Source organism: Orussus abietinus, unplaced genomic scaffold, assembly GCF_000612105.2.
Source record: "Orussus abietinus isolate OABI.00-Male unplaced genomic scaffold, Oabi_2.0 scaffold284, whole genome shotgun sequence".
NCBI lineage: Eukaryota > Metazoa > Arthropoda > Insecta > Hymenoptera > Orussidae > Orussus > Orussus abietinus.
The window spans coordinates 69,153-90,934 of NW_019394533.1; the positions used below are offsets into that span (position 1 = coordinate 69,153).

The window sequence follows — 21,782 nt, forward strand, 5'->3', positions numbered from 1 at the left end:
TAGCAAATGCAATTCTTTACAAAATCTAATTTCTCAGGCTCGGATCACCTTCATAATAATGTTTATGATGATATTCTCAAGGATTTAATTATTTCTAATTGATTACTGCAATTTGATGTCGCAATAAGTAAAGGAAATCCAAACTTACCGGTGGGAAGGACATTTGTTGGGCGACGTGATTAAATCTTGGATATGCTGGTGCACTTGAGGCCTGATTTGTTGGGTCGTATCCGCCATGAGCATCATGGCGACGCCAATGATCCAGGGGACGCAGTTGACTCAAGAGTTCCTGAGCTTCGTCTCTGTTCATTTCACGACTCCTCAAGGCCGCTTCCACATCCTCCTTCTAAGAAGGGTGAAAGAAATGATTAATTTCAATTTAGCTCATTCGATTTAAACACCTACCCTACCCTATCTAAAGTAACTTATAATCCTGAAGCATTAAGGTGAGGTGAAACACGTCGAGGAAGTTGATCGACGTCGATAAAGATGATTTTTCTAAATACCTACGTTGCCGACATTCGTTTTTATATTGACAGCTGTATCGAATTATATTGGGTATTGTACTAAATGGCATACTCCACTTGTCGTTTTCATACAATAATTATAAAGAAATCGAAGTAAAACTCCAAAGATCCTCTGGATTTATGGTTTCTGAGGACCTAATTGACTGTAGGGGGACACCTTGCGCCATCTGTGATTTCCGCGTCAATTAAATGTTTACTCCAAGGCTTCGTATTACCATCGTTTTAGTATAGCAGCGCGTAAGACACTTTTTTGTGCCTTTATTCCGTTCACATGCGAGTTTCTCGATGACCAGGGTGTTCTAAATTGTCGTACAATTGTCCTGACCCTTTATTATTCTCATATCAAAGCCTTTGATAACTGTATACAGATCGAAATATGAGAGCTCAACGCCATTCTCGTTCTGGTCTGGGCTTAGTTAAAAAATTTTGTTAATAAATCCAAATTTTCAACGTGTCAGGACAATTCTTAGATGATTACGAGTCATGCGTCAAAGTTTCGGACAGTTCGGTCCAATACCCTTAAAAAAAATGGCTTGTATTCGAATCGACTGATTTGAAGGGGGTTTCACTTCACCTTAAGTTACTATAATTTAACGAATTCGTTTTTATATTGACAGCTGTATCGAATAATAATGGGTATTGCACTAAATGGCATACTCCACTTGTCGTTTTCATACAATAATTATAAAGAAATCGAAGTAAAACTCCAGAGATCCTCTGGATTCGTGGTTTCTGAGGACCTAATTGACTGCAGGGGGACACCCTGCGCCATCTATGATTTCCAGGTCAACTAAATTTTCACTTCGAGATCTCGTATTCCCTTCGTTTTAGCATAGAAGCGCATACAACACTTTTTTTGTCTTTATCCCGTTCAAATGCGAGTTTCTCGATTACCAGGGTGTTCTAAATTGTCGTACAATTGTCCTGACCCTTTATTATTCTCATATCAGAGCCTTCGATAATTGTATACAGATCGAAATATGAGAGCTCAACGTCATTCTGGTTCTGGTCTGGGCTTAGTTAAAAAAGTTTTGTTAAAAAATCCAAATTTTGAACGTGTCAGGATAATTCTTAGATGATTACGAGTCATGCGTCAAAGTTTCGAACAGTTCGGTCCAATACCCTTAAAAAGAAGTGTTGTATTCGAATCGACTGATTTGAAGGAGGTTTCACTTCACCTTAAGTTACTATAATTAAACGAAACTATTAACGTACTTTGTAGCCCAGCTCGCAAAGGTATCTGAACTCGCGACTGTTCCAGATAACTTCCTTCGTGAGTACCGGCTTAGCGGGATGAGCCCAGCTAGGTGGAGGATCTACGTCGTCAACCCAGCTTCCAGTTGGACCCATCGGTTTTGGTTTATGTGCAGACGGTCCTCCCCAACTAGCAGGATTGAGTTGCGGCTCGTTCCAAGCTGCAGGTGTCTTCGGATCGTCCCAGCCGACCGTGTCGTGAGGAGCATCCGTCCAGGAGCCATTGCGGCCACCAGGACCACCGGGATGACTCCACATTGGTCCACCCACGTCCGGTTTCATTCCGGGCTGACCTGGCATTCGATTTTGCGGCATTCCAGGAGGACACTGCATTCCTGTTTGAATAATTAACATACCATTATTTACAACACGTTACTGCTCCGCCAATGTGAATATGACGTTAAAAAGATCTTGCTTCCATGGTACACATGATACTTTATGTAACAAAGGTATGGGTAGCGTGCCTTTTTTCGCAAACGCAGAGGACGAATATGGGCACTTTTTCCTTCTAGGTCATTTTTAGGCATTTTTCTCTAGTGTCCCCATCTTCCCCCTTTTATTTACGTTCACCATAGCACAAAAAAATGCCGAACAAATAATGACGTACAAACCATGCTTGCCTTATATAAACATGGTTCTTACTCAATCTCGATATCATCAACTAATGGTATTGCAATCGCGTTAAGAATAGGTTGATAATGGGAATTCCACAGTCTGAATAAATAATATCATGAACATTTGGCACAATCTAATATAACATTTTCTTTAACTTTTACAGCATTGCCATCATTTTTCATCGGTCATCCTCTGAGTTTACTGGAAAGTGTATACTAAGGGTAAATTTTCCAGGTACTTTAAGATTTGACGTTTAATCTTAATCCTTTGCACTCGAGGCCTTTTTCGCCTGGATGAAACAGCAACTCGAGACGATTTTCTGCATACTTGATGAATTTCATACAGCTAATTTAAAATTATTTCACATACAAATCAATGTATAAAACTATTATATTTTAATATTTTATGTATCCCTACATGTGAAAGAAGAAAATTTCTTAAATATTAAGGACTGTATTGTTGCTTTATATGGTATTTTATAAAACAATCGCCAAGATGCATCCTCGGCTTGTCGGGGCAATTATTGCAGTAATATGTTGTTTGATGTCTTTCGCCAAGCCTAATTCGTTGAGAGCAAATCTTACAATCCTTCTTAACTTCTGTTAGAATGACATATAGCTTTCCATTCGATGGAATTTCGTCGAAACTAGAGGTCGAAATAGAAACTCGATCACGAGTCTGGAGTGCTTTTTTTTTTAGACGTGGCAAATCCTTATTTGCTAGGATCGTCCCAGTTAAATGGTAAGGGGTATCATTCCACCCTTCGCCAAATTGTACAAACATATATATGCCTTGTTGCTAATCGAGTTTCCGCATCAAACGAAATGGTGATCGAGAGTCACCTCTCGAGTTGCCGCATCGGACCAAGTGGTGACTGATAAGGGAACATTTCCGAGTGTCCGCCTCCGATCTTATTGAGTTTCATATATGTTGAAGAACACAAAAATCTAAGAGACACGTATTTTTTTATATCTGCAAAGGTCCACAATTAAGGGGCGGGGGATATCGCTGACTCTATTTTTTCGTAAAAACAGTGAAAATCCAATTTTATCGTTTCACCACGGAGATTGTATTACTAGTTGGAAACGGGTGATGACTGCATCGTCTAATCCGTTGCGAAACAATTTAAGCCTCTGAAGCTATTTTTTAATTTATTTATAAATAATTGCATATTATGAAAATCAATGACATTTTGAAGAATTACCACGTTGACACGACTTATGTACGATGAATTGGTCACGATATAACCCAATAAAGGTAGTCGGGATATACCCTAATACCACCTACATTCATTGTTTACAACCGATGTGTAAATGTTTATTGGCAAAAAGCAAAAAACACGTATTTCTTCATTTTTCGCGAGCAATCACATCGCGTAAGTGGAACTCAAGTAGGAGTGCTTGTTTAATGGATATTACAAAAAAATGTCACCTGAAGGGTAGTTAACATTGCTGAACAATATTGTGTTGTCACCGTCCTTATACAGAATACGTTTATGCAAAGTTTCGTCGAAATCCCTCCACTGCTTCTACGAAAAAAATTAAAAAAACCGATTTTTCGCTAAACTTTGGGAGGTTGTTTCACCCTTTAATTGTGACCATTGCAGATATAAAAAAAACACGTGTCTCTTAGATTTTTGTGTTCTTCAACATATATGAAACTCAATAAGATCGGAGGCGGACACTTGGGAATGTTCCCTTGTGAGAGTCACCTCTCGAGTGCAAAGGGTTAAAATTCTGATTATATGAATAATTATATTTTCTGATTAATCATTCACTGTGTAATACCACCTCTGAATCCATACATAGCCTTGGAGTTTTAGGATTTACCTTGAAATGTGAAACTCCTTTTCTATTACAAAACGGAAGCAAATGTATCATGTCTACCGTTCTATTTTTTATTATACAGGAAAATATGGAGGCCCAGTTCGAGAAAATGATCCTCGAGATTGGAGTTACTTACCACCGCGACCCAGATTGGACGTTGGTAGATCTTTCCAATGCGAGACCTTTGTGCTTGGAATCGCCCGCGGATTGGCTGCCGGATTGGCCCAAAGACTAGTCCCATCGTCATAGTTAGGTACGTTCCTTCTCTGAGTAGGTGGGGAAGGTTCCTCCCATCCTGATGGTTTACCGGGCATCATGTCTTTAGGTGGAGGAGCGGCCCACTGGTTCATGCTCGACTGATTGAGCATCTTTGCAGGCGGCCCAGAGGGATGCTGATGGCCCATCTGATGATGAGGAGGACCCGGAGGCTGGCCCCACATGGCGTCCGCACTTGCCCCATTTAGACGTCCAGAAATTCCCCTCGGATCGCCACGCATGTCCGCCATTCTTGGATCTCGACCCATTGGATCCATAACACGCATGTGGTCCCTAGGATCTAGGGACATGCGATGGTCGCGGGGGTCGCGCATCTCCCTAGGGTCTACCGATCTTAAATCCCTGGGGTCTCTAGGGTCCATCCGGGGGTCACCCCAATTGGATCCTGCATTAAAGAACAAGTCAAAACGATTACTTTGCATCGACACGGTACCAAGTGCCATTTTGCTCGGGAACACAATGGTTATCGCACCTAATCTCCTGACATCTTTTCAGGATACCATGAAATGTATTCGAAATATTTTATATTAATCAGATATTCTTGAACGACTGAAAAAAAAATTAGCATTAATAAACTACAACCAATTCAAAGCAATAGTAATAAATGGAACAAATAAGTTACACACATTGTACATGAAACAAGTATCACATAACTTTAGAACACTATCCGGGAAGAATCTTCAGAATTAGGAAAAAAATTATTTTACATGATAACGGATTTTCTTCGAGATGGTTTAATCTCAAATTCCTACTACGATATGTTTATTTGACAACAATTTTCAATTAGTGCTTAAACAAAAGAAAAGTATTATTCTTTATATGGTACAAATGTACAAAAAGTTATGGAATTAGAATTAAAAAATTATTTTGTGGTGAATATTGTACAGAAGGCACTTGTTTGAAGAACGTTGTCTTTTTATTTAAGCATTTGTTTACTCTATATTTTTTAACGAATTGCTGATATCAAACCTACAACGCCAAATAGAGGAATTGGAAATTAAAACATTTTTAAATGATATATTGACTACAATTAATTTTACTACTCGGATAAGATGATTCCTATGGTATACTTAGTCCGAAATTTTATCTAAAATAGATCATTTATTTTCGAGATTTACCACTAAAACATTCAAGAAGCCTAAAATTATAATGTTCTTATTATTCGGATTGTGAAAAGCAATTACTCCTTGTATACAGCACACTAAGCTGGATAATCAACTCGTGTTATCTTCCCTCTATATCGAGTTAGGAATGCAGTGCATAAAAAAGCAATGCAACATCGATACAACTTTTTCTATTTGCCCTTAAAAAATTAAACATAAAATTTCACATTCTGTACGAAAAATTGCATTAAATAAATATAATTAAGGAGAATTATAATTTGGAAAATCAGGATTGAATTTTATAACCGTTTCTCTTTTAAATAAAAAATTGAAACGTGGTACCCCACTTCTAGTAAATTATTCTTTCTGTATATTCAAGTTCTTTTGCATTTAAAACATCTTTGTCTTCCTAATTTGTTAGATTTATGTATTTATGTGTGAAGTTAATACACAATATGAAATTTCAGTATACTGTAAGTAACTCTCCTTACAAGGAAGGTATCCCAGGTATCCTTCTCCGAATTGATTCGCTTTAAAATATGTTAAAACAAATTGAAAAATAAGAAACACGTATTTCTTTTTTACCGGCGGAAAAACAGTTTAAGAGGGTGAAACGGCCCTTCGAAAAGGAGGATGTTAAGCGCCGATTTAATCATTTCACATATATGATCGTAATCGTTCCGGACCAAACCACTTAAAATATATATGTCACAACGAGAAATAGAAACCTTAATTTTCATGACTGATTAAATAATTTCGAGGGGATAAACCCTTCCCTTAAAACTTATACCCAACACCCGAATACTTGCGAATCAACACGTTTTTTAAGGGTATGACCAAATTGTCCGAAACTTTGACACATGACTGATGATCATCTAACAATTGTCCCGACACATTCAAAATTTGGATTTTTGGAAAAGATTTTTAAACTTAGCTCAGACCAGAATCAAAATGACGTCAGCTCTCATATTTCGATCAATATACAATTATCGAAGGCTATGATATGAGAATCGAAAGGGTCAGGACAATTTGACGACAATTTAGAACACTCTGGTAATCGATAAACTCGCATTTGAACGAGATAAGGGCAAAAAAAGTGTTGTATGCGCTTCTATGCTGAAACGATGGGAATACGAGGTCTCGGAGTGAGAATATAATTGATCTGGAAATCACAGATGGCGCAGGGGGTCCCTCTGCAGTCAATTAGGGCCCCGGAAAGCATGAATCCAGAGGATTTCTGGAGTTTTACTTCGATTTCTTTATAATTATTGTACGAAAACGACAGGTGGAGTATGCCATTTAATACAATACTCAATATAATTTGACCCAGCTGACAGATCGATTTTTTATCGACGTCGATAAAGAAGATTTTTCTAAATGCCTACGTTGCTGACACTCGTTTTTATATTGACAGATGTGTCGAATTATATTGGGTATGGTACTAAATGGCATACTCCACTTGCCGTTTTCGTAAGATAATTATAAAGAAATCGAAGTAGAACTCCAGAAATCCTCTGGATTCGTGCTTTCTGGGGCCCTAATTGACTGCAGAGGGACCCCCTGCGCCATCCGTGATTCCCAGGTCAATTAAATTTTCACTCCGAGATCTCGTATTCCCATCGTTTTAGCACAGAAGCGCATACAACACTTTTTTTGCCTTTATCCCGTTCAAATACGAGTTTATCGATTACCAGAGTGTTCTAAATTGTCGTAAAATTGTCCCGACCCTTTCGTTTCTCGTATCAGAGCCATCGATAATTGTATATTGATCGAAATATGAGAGCTCGACGCCATTTTGGTTCTGGTTTGGGCTAAGTTAAAATGTTGTTTCCAAAAATCCAGTTTTTGAATGTGTCAGGACAATTCTTAGATGATCACGAGTCATGTGTCAAAGTTTCGGACAGTTTGGTCCAATACCCTTAAAAAAAAAGTGTTGTATTCGAATCGACTGATTTGAAGAGGGTTTCACATCACCTTAACATATTTTAAAGCGAATCAAGTCAACGAGGGACCTGGGATACCTTCCTTGTTAATGATACAAAACCGCGATATCTCAAAAATTGTAGATCTGTGAAATTTCAGCACGTCTTCATCTTAACCGAGTGTCATCCTGATATTTAGTACAGTCACAAAATGAATCCGAAGCAAAATTAAGCTTAAAGCCATGGCCAAGTGAATGCCGGAGTTTTGCATAATCGTCATCACCAAGCAGTCTCATAATAACGCATAACGAATTAACGACATTCGCGCATAAAGGAGCTGTCATCGGGCAAATATGAATCGGCTAAAGGATACGACTATAAACATAATTAAATACTAAACACTGACAGACTTTTCATAGTGCTACATATATGCCCAGAACAAACTAGATTCGAAGATATTTTAGGAGATTTGTAAACATTGAATTTCGTGTGCGTACATATGGTAAGAATAAGAAATCACAAGGATTATTTACGTTTATTGCCCTTTCGAATAATGGAAACGCATGTGCCATATTTTTTTTTTTCAAGATCAGCATTTTTAAAGAAAAGAAAACGGGCACTTAAAATATCCCGAGAAAAGCAGGCTCGTAGGGAAATATTGTCTTTTCAAATTAGGGAAAATCATCGAACATTTTTTTCATTCATGATCTGGAAATATTTATATATCAAACTTTTCTGGAGTGTCCGAGAGCTGGAATTACTATGGAAGGAATTTTTTGATCGAACTTAAGTGATATTCGAATTACTTGTAAGTATCGAGATACATCGTAGGAATCACGCCCATTTGCAGGACATTTACTAAAAGATCCCAAATTTTACGAATCAAGCACTCATACTAAACATCAATTTTGAAAGTTAACTAATTAACTAGCAAACATTGGGCGAAAAACTCCATTAAAACATAACTAACGTCAAAATCTCGCATTAACGAAAATACTATCGAATTTACAAACGATGACAAAGAAGCTATTACAAAGCGATTAAGGGGATGTGAAAGTGGCATCCGAAGGTTCAGTCGTTCATGAAACTTTTCCACGGACTAGGTGTACCGAATCGTTTCATAATTTACAACACGAATGTGAAGGCCCTAAAGTAGGTCCCGACACTCATGGAATTTCATTTTTTATCAAAAACTTTGGAAACATCTATAAACGAATTTTTGAAAAATTGAAATTTCATAGGTGTCGGGACCTTCTTTATAGCTTCCATATTTACATTGTCAAGTTTGAAACAATTCGGTACACTAACAAGGAAGGTATCCCTCCGATTTGATTTCTTTTATAATACGTTATAGTAGACTAAAAACTAAGCGACACGTATTTTTTTTTATCTGCCATTAAACACTTTAAGGGGGTGAAACCACCATCCAAAGTAAGACATGTCAAGGGGCGATTTGGCAGTTTCACCCACAAAAACATAATATTTTTTAACCCATCCACCTAGAAAACCTTTCTCATAACGAGAAATGAAAAATATAATTTTCTCAATTAAAAACAAAAAAATTAAGAGGTGAGCCACTCCTCACAGGCCTTACTTTGAATGGTGGTTTCACCCCCTTAAAGTGTTTAATGACAGAAAAAAAAAATACGCGTCGCTTAGTTTTTAGTCTACTATAACATATTATAAAAGAAATGAAATCGGAGAGATCGACCTGGGGATACCTTCCTTGTCAGTTTGGAGAAAAGTTTCATAAACGAGACCACTTCACGCCACTTTCACATCGCCTTAAATTCAGCGGGTAGACACATCATGAAATACACTGCCAAGAAATGCAAGCAGATTCCCTTAAGAACCCTTATAAGTTATTCTCCTAACAGCTTCAACAACTATAGGATGTCTGGGACATGTTCCCAAATAACGAGCAATAGGCAAAACCGTTCGAACCAAATCTTATTCGTTGCTTACGAAAGCATCTCTCGTCATCGGTATCGTTTAACCAACGCAAAGATTTCACAAAAAGCATCACGAGAATATGCTTCCCGACTGTCTTTTCGTTACTCTCTCCGAACGAAAGACAAGCCAATAGAAACAAAGACAGTCGAATGGGAGCGCTGCAGTCGAGTTTGAGGGAATCCGCGACACGACGAGACATGCCAGTTCATTGAGCGATGACACATACTTTAGCGTTAATGTCTTTAAAACGAAACGCTAAAGAAGATGGCGGTTCTCCAGCCTTCACTAGCATACCTCCTCCCCACATACCGGCTTGATTACCGGCGGCTCCCGGCCACGGAGCGGTGTTCGGTTGGCTGGGAGTGGGGGCATTGGTCCACATGTTCGACGAATCAGCAGACTCGTCATCCTCCCCCCAAGTACCACCGATGTTGGTCGAAGGTGTGTGTCCCCAGGGGGCTTTTGCTTGCTGCTGAGGGGGTGGTTGCCCACCGTTGCGCAAGTTAGCCTCCCAGAGATCCGTGCCGTTGTTCACGGGAGGCTTCCACATGGGTACGCCATCTTTGGTCATGCTCGGCTCCGGTGATGTTGGGACGTCCCAGTTGGTGTCTTGGTTCACGTGTTGCTGCCGGACAAAATAATGTTATTATTCAGCCTGAACATCAGGCAGAGATGAACGAGGAGATGTTTCGCGCCATTGTCGAAAGGGAGGCACGGCTCCCTAGCGCCGTGGAACTGCTTTCAAAGGGGCGAAATGTTCTCTATCGATAAAGAAAAACGCGTCTGCTGATTTCAAATACAGCGTAGTATCGATGGAATGAAGTTATCGCCTTTTGGTTTTTAGTATCAGGGTCAACGGAGGCTGGAAAAGACTACCGAATATCAAATAAAGTTGTTATGCGTGGATGATTGAGATTACGACACGGCACCTACGTATACCCTGTTTTACCGATCGCGAAGATTTCGCCCCTTTGAAAGTAGTTCCAATTTTTACAGAAGGGTGAAGGGCGCAGAGGGCGCCAGTTGGTCGTGTCTCCCTTTCAAACAATGGCGTGAAACATCCCCGCTCATCTCTGATATGAGGGCAACTGGAGGAAAATCGAGCCCGAATGATATTATATTGAAAGAATCGGTCACTCGAGATTCTTTCCTCTTCCTATGTGTTTAGCCACGAAAAGTAACAAGAACGAATACCAAGGCACATATTTAAACAGGCAATTAATTGAAAGACTGCACTTCCACCTATTACATATAACTTTTGTAACATTATATTCTTCTTATAAAAAAAATACCATTTGCGCACCTCCGTTCACAATGACCTTTAATTTGTACATTGACTGCCACGCTGATCGATGGTCGGCAAACGCTTTATAATAATATACTCGTCTTTCTTTTTGACGATCAGTGTGTTAAATGAAGAATACTACAGCGTCTTTATGGACAATTCTGTGCCCGCGACTTCGCAAATTAATAATATATGGACTTACACATCCCCAGCCATCCTGACTAAACAATGCTTCTCGCATAGTGTTTAGTTGTTCCAACTGTTGCTTGGTTGATGGATTGTTGCTAGCCGGGGTGTTACCACTACTAACGGATCCTTGCACAGGATTGTTCTGTTGATTATTGTTTGCGTTGGAACCAGAAGGTTGCTGTTGAACCCCACCGTTGTTGTTATTTTGGGCCGAAGGATTTTGCCCTGGTCCCCCAGCGGTGTTCCCCTTTCCTTGGGACCATTGGCCGCTATTTTGATTTCCTTGAGTCGAGTTGTTCGACTGAGATGTTGGCGGACCGGACTGCGAATTCGGCGGTTGATTCGGGTTGTTCGCCTTATTTACATTACCTATTAATGAAAACGGTACATCAAGTAAAAACAATTCGCTAACATATCGCAGCCCAAAGTGTACAATGGCGGACATGAATGTCTCCCCTGCAGATACGGCATCGCCTGTGCAAGAAGGGAGGGCATTGATGTCTCCCAGTGTACATCCCACTAATAAGGAATAAATTTCGACAGATATCTGTGTCACTTTTTATGAGGATCTTACATCTATGTACAACAAAATTGAAATTTGAAAAAAAAAATATAAGTTCATTAAATGTGGTAAAAACAAAATTGAATTAAAAATGCGTATGTGTTTCTTTTCATCGTGTTGAATAAATAAAACACACATTGAAACAAATCCGTTTGTTTGTTCTATGTAATGTATACATTAAAATATGCAGATAGAATGAAACAAAAAGTCAGACATTTGTCGCATACATTAATCGATGAATGTATAAGCAATTACTAGAAATACTAAATGCACGAAAGTACGGATTTTAAATGATAGTCGTGGCTGTAATACGTATACCAATATAGTTTTAAAAAGTTAAATTTTCTTAGAAATTTTCATCGTATTACATCCCAATAGAATTCCAGCTTACGTCGTAATTAAAGAATAAAATAAATCCCACAACATATAATGTATAAGACACTATACCTACATTTATTATTTGTTTCGTTTCTATTTAAAAAACTAGATTTCCTCTGAAGTAAAACTTTTGAATAAAAACTTATTAACATTATGTTATTTACAGTCTCAATGGTCCTACAAAATACTATAATATGCAGTATTTCAAAAGAACAGATTTCTCTTCAAATACTGGTAAAATTTGATAAACATATTAAAACAGTTACACTAACAACAGAAGATTATGTTGTAGATGGATAATTCTGTTCTAAAATGTTGTCTTAAGGGGATTAGGAGATTGTAAAATGTGTTTTAATTAAAGTAAGTTTAAAAGAGAATGAAAATGTATGGGAAATATTTGCATACGGAACAATTATATTTGATGGTTTAAGGGGATATGAAAGTGGCATCCGGAAGCTCAATAGTTCATGAAACTTTTCGTCGAACTGGGTGTACCGAATTGTTTAAAACGTTATAACATGAGCATAGAGGCTATAAGAAGGGCCCTGACACCCATGAAATTTCATTTTTTTATAACAAATTTTAAAAATAGCTAAGAACGAATTTTTAAAGAGAGGCACACTTGGAGTAGAACACCGCACATCGGTGGTGCTTGAGTGGCACACTTGGAGCGTTAAGGGTTAATATGATAAAATAGAGAAAGGTTGTTATCAGTCACCTGGGTTGTTCTGTGGACCTGGCGGCAGCTGATTCTGGTTCTGATTAGGGTTTCCAGTGACGGGTCTGTTGACGCTGTTGGTTGCCCAATTGTTGGGAGGGCCAGCACTGCCCGGTGGGTTTCCAGGAGTCGTTCCCCAGCCAGACTGGGCGGCGTTGTTGTTGTTGGGTGTCGTGGCTTGGGCATTTCCCCAATTGGGTGGGACCCCGTTGTTCAGGGTGCTCTCGCCACCGCCCACCAGCCCCAGATAAGTAGGGATACCCCAGCGTTTCTTATACTCGTGGATGAATTGTTGTTCCTTCGAAAGCGTCGTGCCGAAGAGCATCCTTAAGGTGTTTCTTAAAGCATCTCTCAAGTTTGCGTCCTGAGCAAGTACAAGGTTGCGGACACGAGCGATGAACGCGCCCCTACGGGCGAGCGAAAGGATCTCTCCGGGTCGTTGGGTTACATCTACGTTCGCAAAGGTGTCGTCGTTACTTATCGCAGTGATCCGGGACTTATCGTAGGTGCACAACACTTGGTTACTCGAAATACTTTTGCATTCTCTTGCCGGTCCCAGTCGTAGTCGGGTTACATCCACTTCGTTCGAGTTCGCCGAAGCGATCGTCCGGGTGGCGGGCGGTCCTCGTTCGTTAAGAGCGTATGCCCCGAAGAGACCCAATTCCAGAGGGACTCTCCATAGTCTCGTGGTCGTCGCCGTTGACGGTTCAAAGACAATACTCTCAAGTTGGTTCGGCGTGGTCGCCGCGTTTCCCCCGAAGACGACCCACGGCTGGTCGTCCCGAAGCGTCGCAAGGTTGCACGTGCGCGCCATTAAGAAATTCTCTCCCGGTTGGCCGCATCGATCGCATTTAAGTAGTAGTAGCGGTTGTTGTCGTCGTTTAGTAGCATATAACTTAATCGAGTCTCGTGCAGCGCTCGCCGGCCGGCTGCGGTCCGGGCTGGGCTGCTCGACTCGATAGACAGGTACAGCGTTAATTTGGGATGTGACGGTGGCTGGTTGGCGTGTAAGCGTCATCGTAGGCTCGCAGGTAGTCAGTGTAGGAATGTTAACCTCTGACCGGACTCGCTCGTCGCCTTCGTATTGGAGTCGGGTGGCGCGAGACATATCAGACTTATCGCTAGACTTATCGCTCGGCGTAGACTTAGATACGTGCTTAATCGTAGAATCTTTAAGACCAACCTTAGTAGACACTTGATACTCATCGTTCTTAAAGCTAGCGTTTAGAGGCTCGTTAGACTTATCGTTATCCTGAAATGAAAGAGCACCAACAGTAAATATTGTTGCTTCGGTACGGCTAATACCATCATCATCGTCATCAAAGTCATCACCCCCGTCGTGATCGGCGTCGTCGTCGTCGTCGTCGCAATGAGACCCTATTAAGAACCTAAAGTTAGTAGTCGTCGTTAAACTAGTCTTGTAGCACACAGCGACGTTAACAATGTCCTCGATAACATCTCGATTATTGTATCTAATATTAATTTCCTCACCGTTACCGAAACTAACGCTAACGCCGTTATCGTTATTAGAGTTACGCCTATTGTTATTATTACCGATCTCGTAACCGTAAACCTTAAGCTTTATCGTTAATGGAACACATATGCGTTGCTGCAGCTTCGTCACGGCGACCCGTCCTACCGGAGGAGTGGACGACGACCGGGCGCGCCCGGCGACATTTCCCTTTTTGGAAACGATAAGCGTATTGGAAGAACTGACGGGACGCCTAACCGCGATCAATTTGTGAGCATAGGCGGGGACCGATACAACGTCGAAATGCAATTTGAGGAAGTCACCGGGCCCTGGCCTCGGCGGCTCGGCGAAAGCGTAAGCGTCGTGGGCACCGAGTCGTCGCCGAGGCCGCGCGAGGCCGGTGACTAGGTGGCGTCCCAAGCCTGGCGACCGCGCGGCCCTCGGCCCGCCTTTGGCCACGAGAACGGAGACGGCGCCACCGGCCACTCGGTCCTGCGAGCGAGCTGAGTCGCCGCCGATCAGGAGGAGATAGTAATCACCGTAACGGTTTGAGCTGAGCAATATCACAGACTTTGAGTTATTATTATTATTACTTAGTACGCTAAGATTAGCCTTAAAGTTATTGTTGTCGCCCCCGAGGGGGCGGGACCCTAGTAAGGAGTAATTGTCGAGGGAGGCGGCGACACGCGACGGCCGCTGGGGGCGATCAGACTTGGGTATCCTAACTAGGCTAGGTACCCCAGCGGGGCGGCACGCGTCGCCCCCCTTAACGCGCACGCTTACGTTTACGCTTAACTTTAGTACCCTAACGCTTAACTCGCTAAAGCTATCCTTATTATCACTTAACGGCTTACGAGTAGACTTAGAGTTATCGGCGGAGCTGCCCGGGTCCTCACCGGGCGAGCCCGGTGTGTTTTGCTTTCTGTACTTGTGATGATTATGTTCTGCATTGTTATGGTTATTTACTTTATTATTATTATTATCGTAGGTTAGAAGGTGATTTGTTGAGTTTCTTGTGGTTGCTGGCGCCACTGACTGGCGGGCCTCGCCTGCACCGGCTGAGCGGAGCTCACCTGCGGACAAAACACACCAGATCAAACCGTCGTTCTCTGGTTATCCGATCGATCGACGATAAGCTTACTTCCTAAACGCTTAGTTACGTTTAGTTACTTTTCTTAAGGTGAAGTGAAACGCGTCGAGGAACTTGATCGACGTCGATAAAGAAGATTCTTTTATATATCGACGTTGCCGACGTTCGCTTTTGTATATTGACAGCTGGGTCGAATTACATTGGGTATTGTACCAAATGGCATACTCCACCTGTCGTTTTGGTACAATAATTATAAAGAAATCGAAGTGAAACTCCAGAAATCCTCTGGATTCATGCTTTATGGGGTGACACCCTGCGCCATCTGTGATTTCCAGGTCAATTAAATTTTCCCTCCGAAACCTCGTATTCTCATCGTTTTAGCACAGAAGCGCCTAAGACACTTTTTTTGCCTTTATCCCGTAAAAATGCAAGTTTATCGATTACCAGAGTGTTCTAAATTGTCGTAAAATTGTCCTGACCCTTTCGGTTCTCATAACAGAGCCTTCAATAATTGTATATCGCTCGAAATATAAGAGCTTGATACCATTTTGGTTCTGGTCGGGGCTAAGTTACAAAATTTTTTCTAAAAATCAAAATTTTCAATGTGTAAGGACAATTCTTAGATGACCACGAGTCATGTGTCAAAGTTTCGGACAGTTTGGTCCAATACCCTTAAAAAGAAATGTATTAGAATCGACTGATTTGAGGGGGGGTTTCACTTCACCCTAATTCGCTGTAATATTCAAATTAGTGTACAGGCATGTTGGAGTCCAAAACGGTAAAAGACATCTTTACGGTACTACGTATCATCTCGGACAGATATATCGACAGTCAATAAAGTACAGTAAATCAATACTTTTGACCGGTGAATTCGTCTCTTTGATAACACAACGTGTCGCAACTAATGAATCTTGAAATTAATTGAAATCTACTAACACACCACTTTGATCCTTTTCTTGGCGTTTAAATTTTACTCCAGTACTGAATTTCAGATTCGTTATTACTGGAATTCAGATGTATATTATATCAACTCGGAATATCTTTTACTATCGATAAAATGTGCATTCTGTAAAATGTTACATTACCAATTTATTATATTTTCTTGCGAAAAAATGAGTCGGTTTTATAGTACATATGAAAGGTTTCAGAAATGAGCTGCTTGAAAAATTTTGTCATAACGGTAATCGGTGCTTGTACTCTTGAATTTAATGTAAACTACTTGCAAAACATCTATGATCGAACCACGGATGAAATCTACCAAACCGACAAAAAAAGATAATCCTGTGCAATTTTTACAGAAAGATAACTGTACAACCCTACGGTATAACATTATAAACATAGAAATACAACTGCATCATCTTTAAAGTCACTTCTCACCTAATTACAAATAGAAATAAAAAGGGAATTTGATAATTGAGAGCAACATGATATTATTATTCCCACAAGTATGTTGTTAACTCCTTCCATAATTTCATATTTCATACAATTGTATCGTCTTTAAAGTCACTTCTCATTTAATTATAAATAAAAAAAAAGGGGAATTTGATAATTGAGAGCAACATGATATTATTATTCCCACAAGTATGTTGTTAACTCCTTCCATAATTTCATATTTCATACAATTGTATCGTCTTTAAAGTCACTTCTCATTTAATTATAAATAAAAAAAAAGGGGAATTTGATAATTGAGAGCAACATGATATTATTATTCCCACAAGTATGTTGTTAACTCCTTCCATAATTTCATATTTCATACAATTGTATCGTCTTTAAAGTCACTTCTCATTTAATTATAAATAAAAAAAAAGGGGAATTTGATAATTGAGAGCAACATGATATTATTATTCCCACAAGTATGTTGTTAACTCCTTCCATAATTTCATATTTCATACAATTGTATCGTCTTTAAAGTCACTTCTCATTTAATTATAAATAAAAAAAAAGGGGAATTTGATAATTGAGAGCAACATGATATTATTATTCCCACAAGTATGTTGTTAACTCCTTCCATAATTTCATATTTCATACAATTGTATCGTCTTTAAAGTCACTTCTCATTTAATTATAAATAAAAAAAAAGGGGAATTTGATAATTGAGAGCAACATGATATTATTATTCCCACAAGTATGTTGTTAACTCCTTCCATAATTTCATATTTCATACAATTGTATCGTCTTTAAAGTCACTTCTCATTTAATTATAAATAAAAAAAAAGGGGAATTTGATAATTGAGAGCAACATGATATTATTATTCCCACAAGTATGTTGTTAACTCCTTCCATAATTTCATATTTCATACAATTGTATCGTCTTTAAAGTCACTTCTCATTTAATTATAAATAAAAAAAAAGGGGAATTTGATAATTGAGAGCAACATGATATTATTATTCCCACAAGTATGTTGTTAATTCCTTCCATAATTTCATATTTCATACAACTGTATCCTCTTTAAAGTCACTTCTCACTTAATTATAAATAAAAAAAAAAAGGGAATTTGATAATTGAGAGCAACATGATATTATTATTCCTACAAGTATGTTGTTAATTCCTTCCATAATTTCATATTTCATTCATCAATTCCAAATTCGTTTACCGAAATAACCTTACGTACCACGATGAAAATGCCGTTCTTTTCTGTAAAATAAAGTACCACCTCCTTCCAAAACAAAACAAAACAAAACAACTTAACTCGACCCCATCGGACCATTTAAACATTTTTCCCGCCCGTTTGTTCCTACAATTTCCATTGAGTATTAAAAATATATTTTAAACTCGTCAATAAGCCAAGTTAACATACATTACATACATTTAAGGGGTGAAACAACCCCCCAAAGTTTGGCGAAAATTCGATTTTTATATTAATTTTCGTAGAAGCAGGGGAGGGAGATCGACGAAACTTGTAATATCTAATAACCTATATTTGTTTGTAATATCTATTAACTAATAATATAAATAAACAAGCACACCTACATAAGTTCCACTTACGCCATGTGATTGCTCACGGAAAATGAGGAAATACGTGTTTTTTGCTTTTTGCCAATGAACATTTATATATCGGTTGAAAAGAATGGATGTAGGTGGTATATGGGTATATCCCGACTATCTTTATTGGGTCATATCGTGACCAATTCATTATACATAATTCGTGTAAACGTGCTAATTCCTCAAAATGTCGTTCGTTTTCATAACATGCAATTATTTATAAATAACTTTTAAAAAATCAGTTTCAGTGACTGAAATTGTTTCGCAACAGATTCGATGACGATATAACTTAATAAAGATAGTCGCGATATACCCATATACCACCTACATCCATTCTTGTCACCCGATGTATAAATGTTTATTGGCAAAAAGCAAAAGACACGTATTTCCTCATTTTTCGTGGGCAATCGCATGGCGTAAGTGGAACTTAAGTAGGAGTGCTTCTTTAATGGATATTACAAAATAATTTCGCCTCAAGGGTAGTTCACCCCCTTGAGGCGAAATGTATATAACAGATACCGCATCACTTCAAAATAGTTATATAGAAATCTTGAATGGTAAATACGGTATGCAATTGTAACTCATGGAGGCCGTCGATACAAACGTAAGTGTACAATTACATCGTCAAGGCATGCTCGTATATATTGACTGGTTCATCGTTAACAGACTGTTCATTTCCATTTATCGAGAAGGTTCGAGTTGAGGAGCTGAGCTTACAATTCTTTTCAACTTCTCATGAATCGATGTGCACAGAAACGTCAAAAGTTGCATAGGGTTGCAATGAAAATTAAAAAAAAAAAACAACCGTGGTATCGATTACAATTTCTTTTTTATTTTCAGAAGTGTATCTGAGGAGTCAACTGTACCCTAAATTGATATGATTTTTTATGAACATCAGTAATAATTGCGTCGAACTTCCGCTGACATTCATTGCAGATTTTATATATTTTGTTTTTGCCTTCTATAAAACACACCGTGCCAATAATTCAAGATACAAGATGTTAATCTCACAAAAATCGATCCCGAAGAGAAAAATTTTCCACGTTTTAAATGCCATATTTTCTGTTACAACCTGTATACACATATTCAAGATATTAAACAAAGTCAATACCATTCGGAATAAATATAAATAAATCGACTGTAATGAAAGATCGGAAGAAAAAAAAAAAATTTCTCTTTTATGTACATACTTTCTGAAATTGATACACATTTGTACACTTCTTGAGTAGACTTATATCCTAAAAAGTGTAGAACATTAGCATATTAAAATTCCAAACGCAATTGCATACTATATTGATAAACATGTATACCTTGTAAAAGCTTCGATTACTTGTACCATATTTTAAACAGATATTTCTGTCAGCGTAGATGAACGTACAAACAGGGTCAACAAAGACTAAGAGAATGAAAATAAAAAAACAGGGAAAAAAAGAGCCAAGTCTCACGCAGTTGGCGTGGCAGGACTTTGTACCATATTTTAAACAGATATTTCTGTCAGCGTAGATGAACGTACAAAAAGGATCAACAAGGACAATAGACCTAAGAGAATGAAAATAAAAAAAGGAAGAAAAAAAATAAGGGCCGAGTCTCACCCAGTTGGCGTGGCAGGACTTTGTACCATATTTTAAACAGATATTTCTGTCAGTGTAGATGAATATACAAACAGGATCGATAAGGACAATAGGCCTAAGAGAATGAAAATAAAAAAAGGAAGAAAAAAAAAAATAAGAGCCGAGTCTCACCCAGTTGGCGTGGCAGGACGGTTAAGAAGTCATTGGCGGCGGTAGCTTCGGGGTGGCTGGTAGGTGCTGCCATCATGCTGCTGTTTATGAATTCGATATCACAGTACCTAGCGTGCTCTGGTCCTTCCCCCTCCTCCACCCCACTCAGACTGCTTCCCTCTAATACTACTACATCCCTCTGTAAAAAAGAAAACCAAGGTATAACATCGCTCTCTTTAAAATAAGAACAAAAATAATCTTATTCGACATGTATCCCGATTTTAGAAAATCCCGTGGACGAGACAGTGGGCTTCGAGGAATACGTATACGAAAGAGAGTTCCAGACATTACACCAAAGTGAAGAATTTACGACGTCGAGTCTCTTTAAATTCTATTTCCATTTTTCGTATTTATATCTTCTATTTTACTGCATGTACGCATTTGAAATGCCGATTCCTATCTAACGCTGCAATTATAGCTTTAGGACAATGTGAGCCATGTAGAAATTAATAAAATGTTGAACACACGGTTTATATAGTTGTAATTGAATCAGTTTAGCCAGTATATAAGATAGATCACAACATTTCTGATCGAAAGCGTCGGTTTGTATTTCACTCACAAGGAAGGTATCCCAGGTCGATCTCTCCGATTTCATTTCTTTTATAATATGTCATAGTAGACTAAAAACTAAGCGACACGTATTTTTTCATCTGCCATTAAACACTTTAAGGGGGTGAAACCACCATTCAAAGTAAGGCCTGTGAGGGGTGGCTCATCCCTTAATTTTTTTTTTAATTGAGAAAATTATATTTTTCATTTCTCGTTATGAGAAAGCTTGTTCAGGTGGATTGATTTCGAAATATTATATTCTTGTGGGTGAAACTGCCAAATCGCCCCTTGACAAGCCTTACTTTGGATGGTGCTTTCACCCCCTTAAAGTGTTTAATGGCAGATAAAAAAAAATACGTGTCGCTTAGTTTTTAGTTTACTACAACGTATTATAAAAGAAATCAAATCAGACAAATCGACCTGGGATACCTTCCTTGTTAATCGTCACCCAATTGTTGTTAACATTTTAGCATACTAGCCTGATCGTAAAAGCAGCTAACTATTAGAATATGCCAAAACAATTTAGACAAGTAGAACAATAAAGTATTGCTTAATATTTGAATTCCTACGACTTTGCCTAAGTATGTGTTTCTGTAAATAAACCATTTAGTGTAGTTAGATTCTTGTTTATGTTAGGTTAAGTTACATTAGATCTAATTTACTCAATACTGTAAAACAAATATTTGACTCCCATTGAACATCAAATGAAGCTTTTTAAATATCTTTACATTTGCCTCGAAAGATTCCATATGGTATTCTAGTTCCGTTTTTTTTTCTCCTTTTTTTCCCCCCTAATATGACAACTATTGTGTAAATCCATGAATGGCTTAATCTCTGCTCCTTTCTGTGAATCGATATATTCCATTTTCAAAAATATTTCGGAATACGTTCATCATTAACATAAGAACTTTTCAATGTAGAAATAAACTCTTCATTTCAAAACGCAAAAAAAAGAAAAAAAAATGTAAACTGATTTATTGTTTCTTAAACGAATCCCTAACCTAAAGCCTAATTCATTCCTAGCCTGATATGATACTAACAATAAGTTATATTTACTGAAAGTAAAAAATGGCCCCCTCTTACAGAATTGTTTTAAATTATATAAAATCTACTTTAAGTAACAAATCAAATGACCGCGTTTTACGTTGTAATAAGCAACAATGAATGACACTCACCTTGGAATTTTGTACGAAGGCATTTGTTTCGGTAGAAATCTCATGTGAACTAGAATTGTGTGGAAACATTGGGCTCAGTTCTTCTTTGGCAGGCAATGCATAGAAACCAAGATCTGGGAAAATAA

The 21,782-nt window shown here is 38.6% G+C and overlaps 1 protein-coding gene across 10 annotated transcripts in view; it reads right to left on the reverse strand.

The window, feature by feature from the left end:
• Positions 1-21,782, reverse strand: part of LOC105696013 (trinucleotide repeat-containing gene 6C protein) — an 84,024-nt gene that overhangs the window by 32,397 nt on the left and 29,845 nt on the right. For 9 of the 10 annotated variants that reach the window (XM_023432650.1, XM_023432652.1, XM_023432651.1 and 6 more), the window contains exons 3-10: positions 21,658-21,770; positions 19,895-20,072; positions 12,609-15,152; positions 10,964-11,319; positions 9,771-10,101; positions 4,359-4,883; positions 1,743-2,116; positions 149-346 (exon numbers count right to left, since the gene is read on the reverse strand). In XM_023432650.1, the coding sequence (XP_023288418.1) occupies positions 149-346; positions 1,743-2,116; positions 4,359-4,883; positions 9,771-10,101; positions 10,964-11,319; positions 12,609-15,152; positions 19,895-20,072; positions 21,658-21,726 (4,575 nt within the window). In that variant the 5' untranslated portion in view covers positions 21,727-21,770. The remainder of the gene's footprint in view (positions 1-148; positions 347-1,742; positions 2,117-4,358; positions 4,884-9,770; positions 10,102-10,963; positions 11,320-12,608; positions 15,153-19,894; positions 20,073-21,657; positions 21,771-21,782) is intronic. The other variant, XM_023432655.1, reaches the window with a different exon arrangement.